We start from the raw sequence: 21,097 nt of genomic DNA on the forward strand, positions 1-21,097 counted from the left end.
TTTCTTCTTTTTATCGCTCCTTGTTCTAGGACATCTTAATCATGTTCTTCTTTTCACTTTGTCCCCAGTATTAATGTAAAATTATCAGGAGAATAATTGGGTAATTAACACTAGCAATTTTTCGCTATGGCCTTAATAAATTTTTATTTTTTATTACTTCAGAAATAAAATTTCATTCAGAAAAGTTTTGAAGTCATTGAAACAAAAATAACGTGAAAATAAATATTGTGAAAAATATAATGTATTTTACATTTTTATATAATAACAAATATAAGTGCACAGAGATATGTCTATTGAATGCATACATTCTGCGCTCCTGGAGATGTTTGTCCAAAGTATTCTTTGTCAATAACAAGAAGAAATTGAAATATACTTTCTTGAGCATTAAATGATCAGATCGTACTACTTCAATTGTTTTTCTTCACACCTGCAGAGAAACAGATATGATGCTCTAACTGATTTTTTAAATTTCTATTGCCAAATACCACATAACATTCATGTGATATTTCAATAACCTCTGCTCCCTACTCTGTATTCCTATACCCACTCTATTCCAAATGCTTCATTACTATTTATAAAATATGCAGTAAGATTTGTGTAAAGAGAAAGAGAAGAGAGCCATTACAAGTGAGCTATTACGACGTTGCCTTAGCTACATCCGTTCTAGGTCCCTCTGAGTGCTAAGAACCTATATGTAATTTTTATTTTCTATTTACATTTTCAGGTTCTTAAGTGTTACAGGGGGAAAAAAAAACTTCATACAAAACTTATGCAGAAATAAAATGAATTGTAATTAAATATCTTCTTTAGAGGATAATGATTTCTGATGTTCAGGTACACACACAGTAGGCAGGGAAATTGTTAAAAATGCAATTCTGATACAACTACCAGAACATCTGAATCAGTGCAGTGTCAATATTCTTCCTTTATTACTCTGCTAGTTGATGTCAGAGTTAGAATTAGAAGTTAGATATGACTCCCTGTCTCCTATGCTATAATTTTCTCATTAAAGTCGTGCAATATAAACAGTAAATTTTATTTATTTAATATTCAATATGTGTTTTAATGATCTAGGACTTTTCCAGTTGGAAACAGGCAAAGTCTACCATGGCATCTAAAGAATGAATCAGCTTCTAGAACTGTGCTTGCCAAAATAGTAACTGCTAGCTACACGTGGCTGCTGAGAAACTAAATTTCTAATTTCATTTAGTTTTAACTAACTTAAATATCTACATATGTCTGCTCACTAAAGAATTATCCTGCACAGATATAAAACACTGCCATAATCATGGAAATTTCTGTTGGGCAGTTCTGACTACAATGTATACCTCTGTCATACTTCGTGGACGTTATCGACAGCTTGAAAGGGATTGCTGCTCTTTAACCAAAAGGCAGCTGCCAAGATCAATGTCACAGGCCACTTGGATTATATTCAAAGTAACCTGGTGCCTAGATGTCTTTGTTCTTAGGGGCATTATGGTTAACACAGAGGCCACACCTGGATTCAAATCTCTTCATTACCAGTCATTAGATGAACGTTTGTGGACAAATTTCCTTGAGTGTTTGATCCTCAGTTTCTCCATTTGTAAAAGGGGAAGCTGCGGATCATGTTAAATGTGTTCAAGGTAGCAAAAGCCTGAATTCACTGTCTTCTTTATTTTACCTGAATAAGAACTATTACAGTATTAGTTTGCTTTAGCCAACTTCCCTCTGAACACTGTCTCCATTGTAAAGAGATCATTAAAGATTCACATTTAATTGCCCGGACAGAGACTCCTAGGAAAAGAGTACCACTTAATTTTTATTTAGCTGATCATCAACTGCCCACTCGTAGTATTGCTTTTCTTTGGCTATTAAGTCCAAGTAAGGAAGAAAGGCATTTCCTACTCTAACTGGACCAATGGTCTGCCATCCTGAGTTCTCTGTTCAGCTCTTTGTTCAGCTCAGGATACTTGAAGTTTGTGTCTCCGGGTAGCATGAAAGGCTATTCAGAATGCCTCTAAGAGCTCATACTGCCATCAGCAATGTTAATGAGAAGTACTTATTTTGTTCTTCTGGGCAGCTTTCTCCTTTCTTCCTTATTCCTTCCTTCCTTCCTTCCTCCTTCCTTCCTTCCTTCCTTCTTCCTTCCTTCCTTCCTTCCTTCCTTCCTTCCTTATTCCTTCCTTCCTTCCTTCCTTCCTTCCTTCCTTCCTTCCTTCCTTCCTTCCTCCTTCCTTCCTTCCTTCCTTCCTTCCTTCTTCATTCCTTCCTTCTTCATTCATTCATACCATCCTTCATCATCATTTCATTCCTTCCACACTCCTATCCTTCCTTCCTTCCTTCCTTCTTTCCTTCCTTCCTTTTGTCCTTCCTTCTTTCCTTCCTTCTATCCTTCCTTTTGTCCTTCCTTCTTTCGTCTCTTCTTCTCTCCCTTCCTCTTTCCTTTCCTTTGTTCTCAATAACCTGTCAGCACAGAAATCTAAGCCTAGGGATGCAGAATTCTTATGAGAATTGAATTGCTTAACCCAAAGCTTCTCAACTTCAGCTGCATTTTATAATCATGTGAGACACAATTTAAACACTGCGATACTGCATGCCACTAAAATATTTTGTTTAGAAAGCTCCCAAGAACAACTGGCAACATCAGCTAAGACAGAAATAAGAACAGAATGATGAATGAAGCCTTTAACAGTAGGAGCCACCTGTAGAATCTGATGCAATCAGTGACACAGACAACCCATTGTTTTCTCTATTGTTCTCTTTAGCAGTTACTTGCACAACACATATGGGATACTCTAGTCACACTAACCCATGCTTAGCTTCTCTACTTAGGCTCTGGTACAATTGTAGCATGTTTGATTACTTGGGATAAACCCTAGGATTGAGTTTAGGCAGGTAAATACAGACAAAAAGCATGGGGGAAATTATGATGTGGAATCTTAAAAATGATTTCATTTTCAAATGCTTGCATTTGATAGACATCACTGTTAAGGATCCCTTCCACTAAGACATTACATAGGAATCAAACCAAGTACTTGTGTGAGTGGAGACATGTTAGATTGCCATTCATGAAAGGGTTTCTTTATTCAAAACTCTGTTATTCTGTTGCAACTTACAATTAGAACCGCAGAGGAGTTAGAAAATGTCTAACATTGAAAACAGAAACCTGCTATATACTACAAACACATAAATACACACACAAACACACTGGCTTTTTTCAACATAACTTACTTATATAGCAGTCGGGATAAGAAAAATGATATAAAGCAAGAGCATACTTCAACAATTCATATATCAGATGTATTGTTATTTTTTAGCAGTATGATGCAGGAATATATTGCTAAATATCCAAAATATAACTTTTTTTTTTTTTAATAATGATCCCTCAGAAGAGAAGAGTTGCTTTATTTCCCAAGTCTTTGCAAATCTTGCTCTACAAGTTCTTCTATTTTCAACAGGAAAGACGCATTAACCTGAAATAACCTGAATCAATTCTAGTTTTAGATGTTCTTTCGATGATAACTTATAGAATCACTCAAAAAGGAGGCAGAGACATTTGGTATAGATTTTGTTTTTGTGCCGGAGGATTTGACCTCACAGATGTAGGTTTCACTGTAAACATGACTCCCAAAGATCTCTTTAAAAAGCAGTACAATAAGTTGTTATATAGCAGAAATCATTATTAAACTTCTGCAGGATGAATGAACAAAAAAGGTTCTAATGTTATAAAAATTTATAGTTATTGTTTGAGACAAATTTGTCATTGATAGTATCTACACTTTCAGAAAAAGTGCTGCTAAGTAAGATTATTCCATTAAATGCAAGAGTGGAAAAAGCAATATTTCTAAAGTAATATATTTTTACATTAGTTTAAATATTTACATATAATCAAATTTATAGATTAAATAGCATAACTATATATTTAATCGTTCCATGAACATCTTTAAAAGTCTGTTGTCCCTAAAAACATTTTATTTTGCTTTATATCATTGGGCAAATGAGAGATTTCTTTAAAATTGATGTTACCTTATATTTGAGGATATACGTTTTAAGTATTTATTTACAAATACTTGTAATCAATTAATACTAGAAGCTAAAAGAGGTTATTAAATCCCAGTGTACCTTTTTGCTTATATGTTTAATTTTTTAACTCATAAAATTTTATTGTTTGAAAAGCAACTTAAATCACTTGGTTTAAAACAACAGCAACAAACTCCTCCAAACACCATGAAGGATCAAGTAAACACTAGCATATTTTTTTTAAAGAGATGTGCCTTCACTTCCCCAAAGCACTAATAAATTTAAGATCAAAATATAAAGCTTACATAATATTAGCACAATAAAATATATATTTTTCCTAGAGACCAATGAGATCAAAAGAAATCTTCAAGCTTTTTATACAACTTTCATTCCCATTGAATTTGCCTAAAATATAAGCTGGTTTATGTGGGTTATATATGTGATTTTTAATTCAGTTAATTAAGTCATAAAATCAACTTTTTACACATGAATAATATCTTTCTTTACAAAGGCTTAAAAATCTCACATTAGATATTCTTTAGTTATTCCTCAAACTGAAAAGAATACTTTATAGTCTCATAAAATATGTTTAAAATTTTCTACAGTGGGATAAAAGAAAGGTCTTAATCAGAAGTATATAATAATCAATAATATTAATAAGGATTAAAATTACATTAATACTGCTATAGTGAGTGTTTATCAGATGAATGTTTTAAAATTTATTTTCAATTCTTTAAAATATTTCTAAAGTACAACAAGAACAAAAATATTTATGACTGGGAGTCTCTGTTAAACAAGAATTACATATCAAACACTCTAATTAAAACATAAATACGGAGTCACAATATTGGTTTTAAGTCTTGCTAATAATGAAGTCACAATGTTTAAGTCACAATTATGACTTTAGTCTTAGGCAATTATTAGAATTTTAAGCCTTTCCTTTCAAATATTTCTATGAGAATATGGTCAGTAGTGGTATCTGTCCTACTTGTCTCCCAGATAGCAAAATAAAACAGTATAAATAAAAGCTCTTTCTAAATAATAAAGTTCTGCAGAAATAATAGCATTCCTAACTAAACCTCTGTGATAGTTAATTGTATGACATTAGGCCACAGTACCCATATATCTCATCAAACAGCAGCTTGGACATCGCTGTAAAGGTATTTTTAGATGAGATTTCCTTTTTAATCAGTAGACTTTTAGTAAAGTAGATTATCTGCATTATGTGGGTGGGCCTTGTTCAATCAGTTGAAGGCCTTAAGAGAAAAACAATGAAGTGATTCTTAAGAAGAGATTCTACATCCAGACTGCCTTCAGACATGAGTGGCAATAGCAACTCTTTCTTGAGTCTCTAGTTTTCTGGCCTGCCCTGCAGATATCAAACTTGACCCTCCAAAATCATGTGAGCTAATTTCTTAAAATCGATTTCTTCTCTGTGTGGATATCTATGTATTATCTATCTTTCTATTTAGAGAAAAAAAAATTCTAGCTATAGAGAACATTTTGTCTTGACCAATGTACTCTAAAATATATTTTATTAATGTGTTCATTTATTGTCTGTCACCCCTACTAGATCGTATGCTCTGTTCTCCAACTCTCATGCCTTGTACAAAGAAACTCTCAAAATATATTTGTCGAATAAATGAATTTTAAATCACTCTTTATTATATATTAAAGTTTAAAATAAGCTAAAAGTTTTATCTTAAATCTAGAATGAAATTAATAATTATTATTTTACTATTTGAATATAAATTCGTATGTGTACCTAGGAGTAAAAGAAGATTTACTGAAACATGTCAGAGAGTATAAAGGATTCCCTTACATCAAAAAGAGAAGACTACAGCAATGCATAAAATATAATGAATTCATATTTTAGGTGGAATGGGCACATTTGCTAGACTAATTTGACTATACTTCAATTATTAAAATGGAGCTGATTTTAAATTATCTTACTGTTACCTACACAAATTCACAAGAAATTCATAAGACCATGTTGAACAGCCAATATATAAATAGGTGTTTATATTCTAAATAACTTAATTTTATCTTAAGTAACAGCTCTATCTTTTCATTACAGTTTATGAACTCATTTAATCCCCAAGCTTATAACAATGGATAAAGGCTTGAAATTCAGAGTAAATTTTTAGTTGTTTGTTTGAATCATATAATATGAATTTCCTTACTTCTTTAAAAAAGTTTAATCAAAATCTATCATCCAATTGTAAAGCCCAGTAGGACTTAATGAAGTCCAACTCAATTTGAAGTAAATACAGATCCTTACTTAATTTCATTTTTTTGGAATCATAAAGTTACTTATTATGGAATTATTTTTCAATTCTTTCAAACCCAATGCATGAGAATAAATCATGAAACTTTCCAAATGATATAGCATCCCTGAAACACACTGACGATATAAAAATAAATATTCAGTCTATACACAAGACAGCCACAAGTATAAAAGAATATGGTGTCTGGATAGGAAGTGATTGTTAAGAGAGGTATAAAGCTATTTTTGATACAAATTAGAACTGTTTATTTTATTAAAAAGTTGACATAGGTTATCTTTAGTGTTTATGACTTGCAAACTAAAGTATTTAATATTTAACATGTTTAAATACAAGCGGCGGCAGTTTGGTAATCAAAAGGAATAATTTGAATCATCTCAGAAAAATAAATTCATTATAATTAGGATATTTCAGAATATGATTAAAACATTTAAAAGAAAATGTATTCACCTTTCTTGTCATCAAAGTACAGAGTCTGTTGAGCTGGATTTGACCACTGGAGGGAGGTGTTATCATTTTGATCAACCCTGCAGGTCAAAATTGCAGTTCCTCCTTCAACAACTGTTACATTTTGTGTTAGTGGAAACTGCCCTTGGCTGCCTAAAAGGGGATTAAAGAAAATGTTGATTAACTGAAGGTTATAAAATTATTAACTTTCCAAGAACTAATTTGTACTTAACTTCTCACTCCAAATAAAATGTAAACCAACAAAACAACAAAACTACATACTACAAAAAAAACAGAAAAATATTAAAAATCCTTAATCAGAAGACAACAATTTTGAAATACAATTAGAACTCTTTATGTTTCTTTACATATTCCAGAAAACCTTTTTCTTCTAGTTACACATAAAGATTTATATTTAAATAGTAACTTGATTATTAGTAATTGCTCTTGGATTTGCATCGATTATATGGTGCTAACCCTGGTCATCTTTGAAAATAAGGCACTGAAATAATTTTGGATGGATCATATTCTCTAAAGCAGCAGAGAAAACACATTAAATACTTCCTTGGTAGCTTTTATAACCTTGAATAAAGTCTATAAAATATGGATACTAGCACTTTAGATTCAATTTCTGATAAAATTAATTTAAAAAATCTTATTTCACCAGGGTTTCTTGTTGGTGTAGCTATTTTTAAAAGTACAAAATTTGTGAGAGAAAACAATGTAAATATTCTTCAAAAAGTGTTCATCTTGTAGAATATTCATAAAAATCTTAAAGTGATTACTCATACCTAGGAAATAGAGATAATATTCTTCTTTGTTCCTTTTTATACTTTGATGATTTTCTCCACTTAATATATATATATTTCTTTTGTAATCAAGAAAAAACACACTTTTTAATGACCTTTGTCATTCTGGATATCATTAGAATATAATCGTTTTCTATCTTCCTAAGTATAAACTTATTTGGTAATAAGTTTACTTAATAAGAGTATTTCTAATAGTTAAAACAAAATTCATGCACATGGAAACATAATACATAAATTTCACCTCAACTAGATGATCTGAAGATGAGCTCTGTCAAATCTGGTAACAGTTATTAACATGGGTAAAAATTACTTTTAGAGCCAGGTTAGAATACTCTTATGTGAGTAAGGTAGTTCATTAAGTCAAGAATAATTTACATATACAAGAATATTATGATGACTTAATCACACCCATGAAATGTATTTTCCCTTTTTTCTTTAGTTTTGTAATGATCTTATCATTACTACAAGCACCACTTGAGGTTACTCTGGAGCTATCCGCATGAAGAATCTCATTAACCAAGAAGCATGTTGATTGGCACAATAAGAGAGAGAAGAGCCTGAAGGAGAAATTTTCTTTCCAGACCTAAATGATAGGCACAGAAGTTTATGACCATGTTATATAATTAAGCCTATCAAATATAAAAATCTGATATCAGTAGCTTTGTCTCCTCAATGCCAAACTCTTAGAGTCACTATGGCAACTCCTGAATTATCTCCCTGTAATCTTTAGGGTGGAGTTTTTAAATTGAGGTTAGGAGGTGTCTGGAATAAATTCTTTGACAGTTGAATGGAAAGTAAACAGGAGCCAGAGTGAGATGTGTTTTGCCTTCAGCTCAGAGGTGACCTCTAGCAGGAAAACACGGAGAACTATCAATCTTGTGAAGCGAGGTGAGGTGAAAAACCACGTTAGAGAAAACATGAGCTAAAACAGAAAGAAGAAATAATTACCAGAGATATAAAATTAGTAGCTCATAAATATGAAGCTCAGAATAATTTTAAGATACTTTGCTTGAGTTCCCAGGTATGGACCTAATACGTAAATAAGTGATCTGTGGAAGAGGAGATTCTTTAAGTAATAAATAGCACATAACTGATAATAAATATACATAGTTCATCCCAGATGACAATTTGACTATCAACTAGTACATAAATAATACTGTCTGCTTCTTTAAAGAAGTGGAAACAAAAGCAGTGATGCTTGCAACAATTTTATCCACTACATTTACAAAATAATTTCAAAACATCCCCATAAGAAAATATTATCCTTCTCATTTCACAGATGGGTAAACTGACACTGGGAGGTTAAGCGATTTTTCCATAGTAAAACAAAGTCAATGAACCATTTGGTGATTGTTCTGAAGGTTCAACATTTTATTCTTATTTTTTCTCAAAGGCTACTGAGTCATAGTAACTTTATCATTATTTGTTTAAAAGTGAATTAAACAACATCAAAAAATAAATAAATGGATAAGCACTTTTACAATGAAATCTTAAGTTGCATACATAGCTCAGTTGTGTCCCCATAAATTTCAGTTATAACATAAAAATCAAATAAGAGAGAATGTCAATATTAACTGCCTCTAAATATTCTACCCTATTCAGAAATTACTTTTGGTAATTCAGTCTTTCCTTACTGTTCCATGGGAGAAAAAAACTAATATTCGTTAGGGTCTTCTGTGTGCCAGGTACTCTACATATACACCAGCACATCCACACCTTGTCCTTCAGGATAGGAGATTAGGATAGCTTCCCTCCATCTTCTACCTACATGGATTCTGACTTTAAAGTATTACGCTTCAGTTCCCTGGGACCTGCGGCCTAAAATTCCTGCAGTCAAATAATTTAGTTTTTCTCCATAGAGTATGAACTCATGTGGAACATCTACTAATCCTAAACACCCTAAGGATATGTAGTTTCTAAAATCAATTCAAAAGCCAGTGTTGTGCACAAACTTCTTGACTATTTGAATTACCTTTTACTTCTGGTTATTACCTAGAGAAAGCATCAAGTTAGCTGCTGCTTTTCTCTTTTAACTCCTCATGGCTCAAGGTCATCATTTAATTCAATCTCAGAGAATCTTTCTAAAGAAATTACTAATTTTCTCAGCAAAATTAGTATGTTGTCAATTAAGGATTCATCCTCAATGCATTCATCAAAAATATATTTTGAGAGATCTACTACATGCTTTGCCTTGTATGAATCAGTATCTGAATGATGCATAAAGGAAGCAAATTTGCTAAGAGTCTGCAAAGTAATCAGAAATTTCAGGAGAGAGAGTGATGGCAAGGGAGAAGGCAATAGGCAGTCTAGGTGTGGTGCAGTTTATCATCAACAAGAATTTCTAAAATGCATTGGTCATATCATTGAGGTCTTACTTTAAAATAATCCTCCCTCTAGCTAAGCTCACCACCATCCTAGTTTTCAGAGAAGTCATTCTTAGCAAACAAGTTAATAGTGAGATTTAAAGGAAACATAACTTCCAATTTAGAATTGTGGAAGCTGGCTATTTCTCCAGGTAACCTAGGTCCATCATTTTCTTCCTCCTGTCCTTGTGTTTATTCCTTTCTTTTACTTGCATAGATATCTGTCTCCCTTACTTGTTTATAAGCTAATTAAGGTAACACGTGCATCTTATTTATCTTTGAATCAGCTACATTACTTAAGGTCAGAGTTCTCAATGGGTGTTCATTGTCCAAAATGAAAGCATCTTCTTAGAAGAGTGGCTGTATTTGTAGGGGAAACTGTGATAGTAGAATTATCAGAGTGACTTGAGTCTGTTGTATTTGTTCATGATCAAGATTGAGGGGCAGAAAGAGAGACTAATTATTCACCCAGAAAAAAAGAAAATTAAATTATAAAAGCCTTTTAGTATAATGTCTTAAGACAAGTTTTTAAGTTCTACTTGAAACTCATGAGTATTTATAAGAAGACATAACTGATGGTGATCTAGAGTATCTAACACCATTGTCAGCCCCCAAAACAGGACATGATAAGAGAGACTGTGACAAATTTATGCTCCAGAAGGGAAAAACATCGAAAATAACTTTTCTAGAATATTAAATATAATAAGCTTTACCTAAACCCTCTTAAGAAGATAAACTTCTGTAACTGAAAGTATTTTACCTTCCCTTTGTGGTATAATTTTCCTTGCATCAATATCCATTTTAATAGTGGATTAAACAAAAGTGGGAGGAGAGGGTCATGTGGAAAGTATCCAAACAGTGTGATCTGATCATAAATTCCTAACTGGGTAGGTCATAGTGGGTAGTCATGTCCCGGGCATATAACTTCTTTAGTGAAAGGTTTTAAGCCAGCCCTGTCCTTGTTCTTGTACATCTAGGTTAACACACTTTTGAAGTACCAGAATACCCCTCAATGAGTGTATTAAGTTTAAAGAGAGCACATGATCTCATTAACTATCCTGTAATTCAATTCTACTTTGCTTTCTCTCACCCTCATGTAATCTTCCCTAGTTCCCTCCTTAATGCATAAAAGAAGCGCAAAACCGTTATTCTCCGGGGCATTTGAGATCTTGCTCCCCAGCATATATCATCAGTTCGGCTCTAATAAACTCATAAAAATTCTCTACAGTTCACTGTTTTTCACATTGACATACTTTTCTTATGTTATCTCTTCTCTTGACTGTTACTAAGCCAGCAATAAATATTTGAAAAATAGAACTAACCTTAACTGAGCATTCACAATGTACTAGGTACTACTCTAAGTACATTTCCTTTAGCAATGATTTAATTTTCATGCCAACTTTGTCATATCTCTACTTTGAAGATAAAGAAACTGATATAAAGAGACCTGACATAATATACCCACAATCATACAGCTAGAATGTGCAGCAGTCAGGTTTTGAACTCTTACACTCTATTTTCAAATCTCACATGCTTTACCACAGAGCTGCTTTGAAAATAAAGTGAAAATTCTGACTGAATAACTGTTATAAAAGGAGCATATAGTTTGGAGTCATACATTTCAAAGATGCAATTAGACCTTTTACATCTATTTTTAATAAGTGAAGAAACATCTTCAAATAAAAGCAGTGATGTGCTAGAGCTGCTTCACACTAGCTTGCAAAGACAACTGAATGAAACTCTTCTCACTTCATGCTCAATGAGATATCTTTGAAATTGACCACAGTTGGATTATGTTCACGATGAAAACTGGCAAATAAGTCAACATTTTTTTTTCCCCACAGATCCAGTTGTTAAACATTTACAGCACACCACTGAAGAAGCCATCCGTGATGCCTCTCGTTGGGGCTGTTGCATACATTTTTAGCAAAAAATATACTTTTTTCTCTGAAAACCAATTAATCTTTCCAGTGCAGTATAGTTCTGTTTTTGAAGATTTTTTCTTCATATTTTGAGTATCTTCATCAATCATTTATTTTCCTTTTCCTCAAATCACTTTCCAACAGTCTTTTTTCCTTCCCACTCACTGTTCTTCTAATTAAACAAATATTTTAGATAAGATCTCTTTTTCTCTACTCTGTGGAGAGTGATCTTAAGTTGCTAATTTTTTTCAGGCCGTTGAGTTTATTTCTAACTATCATCAGTGGTTAAAACCCATTTAGGTTAGTTTCGATAGTTATATAAAAATATGAAAGTAATTTGCTAATTTATTGTTGTGAAAGACAATTTAGTGAAGAGCAATTAGTCAATATTCTGAAAAGATAGCTCTCCTGACCCTGTCTTAAAATAGTAGTTCAAGCAGTTGCTATTCTTCGTTCAGTGTACCCATCTGTCATAAACTTAGAAAAAGAATGGTTCAAATCTTTCCTTATCTAGATTAGGAATTACCAAGTTCAAAATCAAGCTGAATCTTGATTCCTGTTGACCTTAGTTAAGAACTGACCTACCCTCACATGTTTCACACATGCCTTCACTGTCTGACCACCAAGAACCTAGCAAACTGATACATAGGACATAAAGAAGCAAATTCTAAGATTATTGCCACCTTGACATTTGGTGACAGGTTATGATGTGCCATAAGCTTAAAGAAGCAATAAACAAAACAGAGACGAGAGATCTGTGAAGCCAGCAGTACTATTGAAAGAAAGTAGACAGTCAAGAAGCATGTTTGAACACTGATCCCAAAGCATGGTTCTGCTTCCAAAAACAGCGTCATTCAGGCCTTGCTATCTCCTGAATGGATGATGAGTGAAGGCAGTGATTGTTTCTATTTCTCTTCCTAAGATAAAGATGAAACGTGGGCCACAACAGTGGATCAGAGCACACTTGTGCATGAGTGCTTACTTACTGAGAGCAATAATCACCTGAGATATATCTAGACAGGCGAGGTTGAGGCTTTGCACAGCTGAGAGGGAGTGAGTTACAGCCAGTGATTTTTCAGGATAAATGATCAAATTTTGTGGGCTATTTAACAGGAACTGAAGACTCTCATTATTTTTCTTCCTGAAAATGAGCAAAACTTTCTCAAAGAAAGAACCAGATTTAAAAACAGTGAAGGGGAACTACTAAAAACAAGATGTGAAGAGAATTTAAGATACGATTTTTCAATAAGAAAGTGTAAACTTCTTATGAGATAAACACTGCTGTATACTTTGACCCTTCCTTTTAGAATATATTTATAGCTAATGAAAGCTGTCGACTCAGTCTACAAAATTATTTAATTTAACACAGTTATTGGCATCTGAATCAAATACTATACATGTTTTGGTATGTTTAAAAATATTTTTTGCATCCTCTCAACAATCCCATTTTAAATGCAAAATACTGGTCTTATACTAAGATTCTCATATTTATATTATGGAAATCACAGATGCCAAATAGATCAGTAGATACAAAATAAATTAAATTAAAGTTTCTTAAAAACAAACCTCAACAAGGAATGACAGAAATAGGTAACTTATTTTTAAATGAAATAGAAAAGTAGCCTACGATCTTTAGTCTTCTCCTCAACTATTCTCAGCTTCGTGTTTCTCTCTCTCTCTCTTATCTGTTTCATCAACTAGTTTAAGATATTTATACAAAGAGCCTGCATTTTAGAAAGTTCAAGATCATTCTTGTTGCTTAAATTAGAGTCTAAAAATATATCTAAATGCACACACAGCATGCTATTACTTCCACTAAATTACTGAAGGCATTCTAAACAAATAACTTTCTAATGTGAAAGTTGTGGCTCAGTAGTTGTGTGGACTGAAACACATATTGCATACTAAAGCCTATTGAATTGAAAAGCACAAATGTCATTAGTGCAAGCTTATAATTCTCAAGAGAAGTGTGATGAATGCTCTGTAATGTGAGAAAGGAAATTAAAGGAAAAATTAAGACAGATAACTAAGTGTAAAATGTTTCCACTTTTGGAATGTCCTTCTGTTCTTTTAGATACTTAGAATTCTCTACTTATTATTACTATTTTTTTCATTATTTCATTCTCATTTTTAGATTTGTCTGAAAAACTTTAAGTATTCAGTTTTCCTAGGATACAATATATAATTTATTTCTCTCTGATTCTACTTTACCCTTTCAGGATTCTGCTTGCCTTGTAGAGTACAACACCTGGTATCCACCTTCTGTGCCTCCTCTCTGCCTAGACACTGTGGAGCATGGCCATCAGTCTGGTGCTGCCTGCCAGTTTCCATAGAGACGGGAAGCACTTTGGAGACCTGTGCTCCACTGTAACTGCCAGACCAAGGCAGGAAAGAAACAAAGCTGGCGGACAGCGGGTCTTGCAAGGCCAGGAAAGGTTGGAAGGGCTTTCTCCTCCTGATATCAGAGTGTAAGAGTACCAACTTGGCAGCTTCAGCAATTACCATCCTGTAGACCCGATCGTGGCATTCACTATAGCCATTGTGAGCAACCCATTCTGCTCCTAGCTCCAGGAACAGAAACTCTTATGTGCCCAAAGCTTGGCCCTAGTCCTTTCTTGGCTTCTGATCCATGACAAAAGGCTTTTTCAGATTTACAGTGGCTCCCACAGCTCCTGACCCAGAGAATCATGACTCTCCTGCAGAAATTGTACCTCTCTTTTTCTTTTCCAGAATGTGATAATAGGTATTCCTGGACACTCATGGCAGACCAGGGGACCTATGGGACGACTACTGCATTGTTTCCAAATGGCCAATAGAAACGCAAGGATGGTGAGTAGGTGACCCAGTTAACTATATAACATTACATTAAGGCTAGATACCATTTGCTGAGTCTGTGATAGGATTTATAATTAGAGATAATTCTTGATTATCCAGGCCTGGAGAAATCTGTAATGTAGGTGAAATATAACATCAGTGATTTCCCTTCCATTCAAAAAATTGTATGTGATTTTATAGCTCAGACTTTTGTATTATAACTGTTCTCAACACATTTATTCTTTCTACATAAAGTAGATTTCTCATTTTTCTTCTATTAATTTTATATTACTCAACCAAATCACAAAATCTATGTTTTTGTTAAATTATAAAATTCAGAGCTTCAGAGAATATTTATAAAATCCTGGCAAACATTGTTTCATGGCTGCTTTATGTTCTCGTTTAGTAGTTGTATTGCTTTAGTATGTGTTATAACATTACCTAATTTTAAAAAAATTATTTTGTTTTCAATTTCTATCTGTACAAAATCAGTTATTTTAATTCTTAGCTTGTTTTTCTGCTTTTTATACTGCCAAAATGCATAATAAAGTTGTTTCTATACCATGGACTTAGTGAACTAGATTAAATATAAATAGACCTACTTTTACAACCAAAATAGATTTTTATGATAAACACATTAAAATATTTTTTGTTTTCATTAATTTATCTATTTTAATTCATTCCCTGACATATTTTGAGTTTTCTCAAAAATTCAAAAAATGATTTTTTTAACTGAGTATATTCAATTTTTCAAGGAAAAAGTGAACGTAGAATTTTCACATTTATATCATGAGATTACCTTTTTTTCCTATACAAATAGATCTTCAAGTATTGTAATATAGAAAAATAAAAAAGAAAAGAAAGAATTTTAAAATAAAAAGGAAACTGTATGTCTTATAAGGTGATAAAATAAGAGAGTTTAAAAATCATTTTCACAATTTTAAAACAGGCTTACATAGTAATTATCATGTGTGCATGTTATCTTTCTAAATCACAGTTTTCAGGGTGGATGAGCAAGACTGATGGCCTTTGCTTGCTAACTGATAAACACTCAAGAGGCAACTTCCAGAGAAAATACATTTATGACCACAATCACAGTCTGGTTCACAATGAAGCTCAATCACATAACTAAATTCTAAATTGAGATGTCAACCTGGAGGAAATATTCTGGAAGGAACACGCAGATGGTAGGTCTTTTCTGAAGACAAGGCGAGGAATATAGGGCTAAGTGTCCAAAAATCAGTCTTCTAGAGAACAAAAACTAGGTTGGGTGAGACATAACTGTTTAAAATTGAAGTCCTTGGGAAAAACCTCAACTTGAGACTAAGAGGGGGAAAATGATGTGCATATTATTGCTTTATCTATTAGGTCTTAGAAGGCTGATATGTTTAAAGAAAGTAAAAAATAATATTTAATTATAATACATTTTTAAATATTTAATAACCTCAAGGAAAATTTTTAAAATTAATAGCATTTTTAGGATCAAATTAAGTAAAAAACATGTAAGGATATAACACAAGCATCATTAAATCCTAATTTCAAATAACTGTTTCAAATATACTAAATATAGCTAGTAAAATAAGATAAAAATATGATGAAAGTGTAAATCTGTTTTTTTTATGCTGGCTTTCCCTAACACCAAATGAAAAAAAAAAAAAATTATACCAACGCAAATTAATTGTTCCTTAATATATTGTTACTAATTGATGATTTTTTAAAGATGTAGTAGATATATTTTGGTAACATCTTTCTTTTGTATTATGAAACATATATACATACTCTACTAGCATAAAATTATATTGACTATTATCTAAATTACTTATATATTAATATTATTTTCATGTATTATTCTCTGCAGAATATTTAAATAATTGCATTTGTGTACTGAATAGATATATTCATATAAAAGAGAGAGATATATGTTAGTTTGAATTATACCTCTTTGGATTATGGAATTAATAGAAACTTTTGAAATGACATTAAAAAAATATAACAAACATATCGTTTAATCATGTACACTTAGTTCATTTTAGGCATATGAACTGTACATACAAACATACAATGTTAATACTTTTTGAAACTTCTCTTCCACATTTATAATGGATTTAGCCTATAAAATGACATTAATTTATTTGACAAATACATGTTTTGTGCCTAGAATATACTTCATATGGTAGTTGCTGGGGATACAACTGTGAACAAGCTAGAAATAAAAGTTCTATCTTCTGCACTGACAGCCTAAAGATAGGCAGTAAAAACACTGAAACACAATTATATAAACGAAAGACTTGTCTAAGAAGGTGGTGACCTTTCTGCTGAAACCTAAATGGGGAGAAAGAACCAGCCATTTAAAATTGCAAGAAGACAAGAATGTTAGAGAGAGAGGACCAACATTCCAAAAAGCAAATAGGCTGATTTAAAAGTCCTGGACCAGAAGAAGGGAAAAGGTTGGCTATTAAAGAAATTGGAAAATTAAAAAATATATAAAATAAAGAGAGAGCGAGAGCGAGAGCAGGAGCGGGAGCAGGAGCGGGAGCGGGAGTGAGAGCGGGAGTGAGAAAGAGAGAGAAAGAGAGTGCAATCAATGATCCTGAAGCATTAGATAAAACAGATGGGATGGCCCAACATCAGGTAGCAAAGAAAGTCAAGGCTAAATTATGCACGGCTTTTTATGTCATAATGAGAAGCTTACATTTATTCTACATGCAATGTCAATCCATTAAAGGAAATGACATAACTCAATATACATTCTCAGAAGATACTGTTTTTCTACAAATTGATCATTATCCCTAAACCAAGCATTTTTAATCTCAGAGACTAGTCACTGTGAAAATTATGTTTACAATCTATTTGAGACAATATCAAAGAATCCATTAAATCATGAGATAATTTATTTATAAAGGTAACTAATCTCTTGGTATTTTTTATTTTACACTATAAATTACCTTCTAGTAAATGGAAACTCAAATTTTCCTGATTTAAGCTTGTACTGAAACAGGATTGTTACCCACATTTCTGTATATCTCCCACTCTTTGATAAACAATGTATCCTTTACTTCCGCTTTAAAATGTCATTGCCTAGGGAAGTTCTTTATTATTAATAATGGAGGATTTCCATTTTATTGCTTATTTTTAAAGCCACAATAGTTATCTGGGAGAAAAAAAAAGTATTGCTATAAATATTATGTTTAAAAGTTTTCTTTTGCAAAGACATATTTCTCTGAGTGAATAACAATACTATGCCTTCAAATAAATAACGAGTTCCCAAAAGACTTTAAAAGTGAGGTAACAAAACATTTGAGCTTTCCCTCTGCATAAGAGTGTATTTTATAAACTTTATAAAAGGATTCTTCTTTTGACTAATATAGAAATAAGAGTTTTCTTTTCCAATAACAGAATTTGTATGCCCATGGTCACTATTGATATATTTCAATTTGAGACATGTTGAAAGGGCAGAAATGCCTATCACTTTTCATTTTCTAACAGGCATAAGATATTGTCTTGGACATAGTGGTCACACATTTTTGAAAACCTTGTGTTCAAAATGATATAGCCTTAATTATTTAAATGTTGATCAATATGTAGTAACTTATGAATTCACTTGGAATATTCCGTAAGGAACAAGTTGCCTTTTAAAAAAAAAAATGTAATAACACAGTGGTTAATAGGATGTGTTTTTCACTGTTTGATCATTTCTGAATGCACAAAGATTTCATTAATGTTGATTTCACCCATCTTGTCCATGTTTACATGCTTTGATGTTCAAGTCCTTTGTAGTGCCACATAAGATCTAGGGGAACATTGCCCTATGAGAGCAAGTGGAAACTGCTGTGGGGAAAATATTAAAATTAAACTTGATACTTTGTATTGATTTGTACATATAAATCAGTTCAATGAACTATGCTTCTGCTAAAGCAGAGAAGAAATTAATAGCATTTCATATCTTTTTGGGGGCTTACTACATTTTTAATATGCTAATTTGAAAACTAAAATTAAAAAGAGTTTTTAATGAAATTTATTAAAATTAAACTTTAATAAAATAAATTGAGGTGGAATTGGAATTAAAAAAATCATCTGATTCCTTAAATCTGAAGAATGTCCTGGAGAAAAGGTTGCAAAATGATAAATAAAAATACATATGTATATACCTATAAAAAAGCCAATGATCTCTTCACTACAATGTTGGAAAGTAAGAGTTAACAACTTTTACTGGGTCTTTTCTCTAGTCTCAGGAAATTCTAAAAGTTGACTTTTAGTTGAATCTTTGATATTCAAAAAATGCATAGGTATATACTGGATCCGAAATAAATGAGAATTGGAGAGGTTACAATACATTAGACTAAACATCTGCATTTCCTTGTCAATATCATTTATTGAATAATAAATTATCAGTATTGATTAGATGTAATGGTATCAGAGAATGGGAACTGATGAGAAGGCTGTCTGACTAGAAAGACTAAAAAGCTGAGTGGACTCCAGAATTGGAGGCTTCTGACTAACTCATTCTAGTCTTGGGTAAGGAGTGACTGCACATTCAGAAGCATTTCAGGGAGTCACAAAGCCTTTGCTAGTTATTGATGTTTTTGTTGCATTACTTGTCTTGTGATTTTTGGCTAAATTCGATGTTGGATAAAGCCTGTTGTGTCGTATAGTTATTATCATGTGTATGAAACCAAGAACTGTGATACTTCTCTAACAAAGTGAGCATTGCAACTATAATATCAGATTAACAACAACAACAAAAATATTCTGCATAATATATCTTCTAAAGTAAAAGCTCTTCCAATAAGAGTAGGGTAGATATTATTATTCATGCTCAAAACTGTTCCTATTTGTGTTGTTTCCTTTTCATATCAGATTGGAACTAAATAGATTATGATATATTTCATGAATTCTATATATAATTTGGGCAACAACAGATTTTCATTTCAAAATCCTAGTCGGAATGCTTTGCTAGATTTGAAACAGAGATGTGTGCTATGATAGATAAATAGATAGATAGATAGATAGATAGATAGATAGATAGATGACAGACAGATGGATTTAGATATCTAAATATCTTTTTATACAATTTATAAATAAATACACATACATTACACTGATATAAATTGTTAATAATAGCTATTTTATTGCTCAGATTTAGATATCTATTGAGTATAGTGTTTTTATAAAAATATTTAATAAATCCTTGCAAGATACAGACTTTTCAAATATATGGCACCAAATAGAATGAGCCACAGACACAGAGGACAAGTGCAAAACAGTTCCAAGGGTTCAGGGTATTTGAAGCAACATAGAAATAAGTATACACCTTTAAATACAACTGTTTTCAAAATAGCAAATGTATGTGTGTATGTTAAAAAACAATTATAATTAGTAACAATTTATTAAGTTTACATTTGGGGATATAATCTCAGTTCTAACTATTGAAATTATTGACCAACTAATCTTAAAGATACCTACAAAGATGACCTTATGAAAAAAAAGCGGTACGTATTTTTCTGAAAACTTTTTTTCTCACTGAGAACGATAATAACCAACTCTTTAAGTTTAAGGGCCAAATCTCTCTAAGCAAAGTTCTAAATGCATGGAATCCATCATTACTCAAAATGATCTAATTAATCATAAAATAATCCAATAAACTCTGCTATTTGTTAAATTTAAATTTCATTAGTACTAAACTTATAATTTATAAGGACACAAAAGTTACTTTAAAAATAAAGAATGCTTATTTAATAGGAGAATTTTGACATGTAATATGCTTGTTTATTTTTTCTTGATTAAGCTGGTGTAGCCCCAGGGCACAGGAAATATCGACTCATATGGCAGGGTTGATAAGCATCAACACTCCCTGCTGACTTGGGCCAGCAAGCTGCTCATGAATCCAACAGATGTTTCTACTATCTGGGCCAATGGAAACCTTATGGACCTTTTTTCCTTCATCTCCTCCCAGGAGCAAATGCTAACACAGAAGAAATTGGGATGCATGCCAAATAGAAAGCAGAAGCATTGGTGAGAAAGTAGAGTACACCTTTATTCACATATAGTGGACATCAGTGGTTTGAATTGACTATTAAGCCACTTTTAATGACTTACTTTTGTGTATTTCCTACTTCATTTAACCAAACATCTACATACCCTTTTGTTTTCTATATAACGGCATTTATCCTAAGTATATAAATATACTTAGTTTTTTTGAGATACAAACAAAATAAAGGACCTGAATAAAACAAATAAGCAAATTGTTTATCTCTAATAATTGTTTTTCTTATATAAATGGAAAAACCAAGTATTCATCAACTTGCAATTCACTAGATGTAATTACATTTTTTTATGTCATGTTAAAAAGTGGCACTAACAGGCCAAGATTTAATTTAAAAAATATTTAAAAAATCATTCAAGGGTTAAGCTAAGTACTTTTTCATTGAGTCATTCTTATTTAGTTAAATTTTGAA

The 21,097-nt window shown here is 32.1% G+C and overlaps 1 protein-coding gene across 2 annotated transcripts in view; it reads right to left on the minus strand.

Annotated features, from left to right (window-relative positions):
• Positions 1 to 21,097, minus strand: part of CADM2 (cell adhesion molecule 2) — a 982,117-nt gene that overhangs the window by 227,285 nt on the left and 733,735 nt on the right. Inside the window, exons 1-2 of one of the 2 annotated variants that reach the window (XM_039878270.1) lie at positions 10,667 to 10,706; positions 6,738 to 6,887 (exon numbers count right to left, since the gene is read on the minus strand). In XM_039878270.1, the coding sequence (XP_039734204.1) occupies positions 6,738 to 6,887; positions 10,667 to 10,706 (190 nt within the window). Of the gene's footprint in view, positions 1 to 6,737; positions 6,888 to 10,666; positions 10,707 to 21,097 lie in introns of those variants that run through there. The other variant, XM_039878269.1, reaches the window with a different exon arrangement.

Source organism: Pteropus medius, unplaced genomic scaffold (assembly GCF_902729225.1).
Source record: "Pteropus medius unplaced genomic scaffold, Ma_sr-lr_union100, whole genome shotgun sequence".
NCBI classification, from domain to species: domain Eukaryota; kingdom Metazoa; phylum Chordata; class Mammalia; order Chiroptera; family Pteropodidae; genus Pteropus; species Pteropus medius.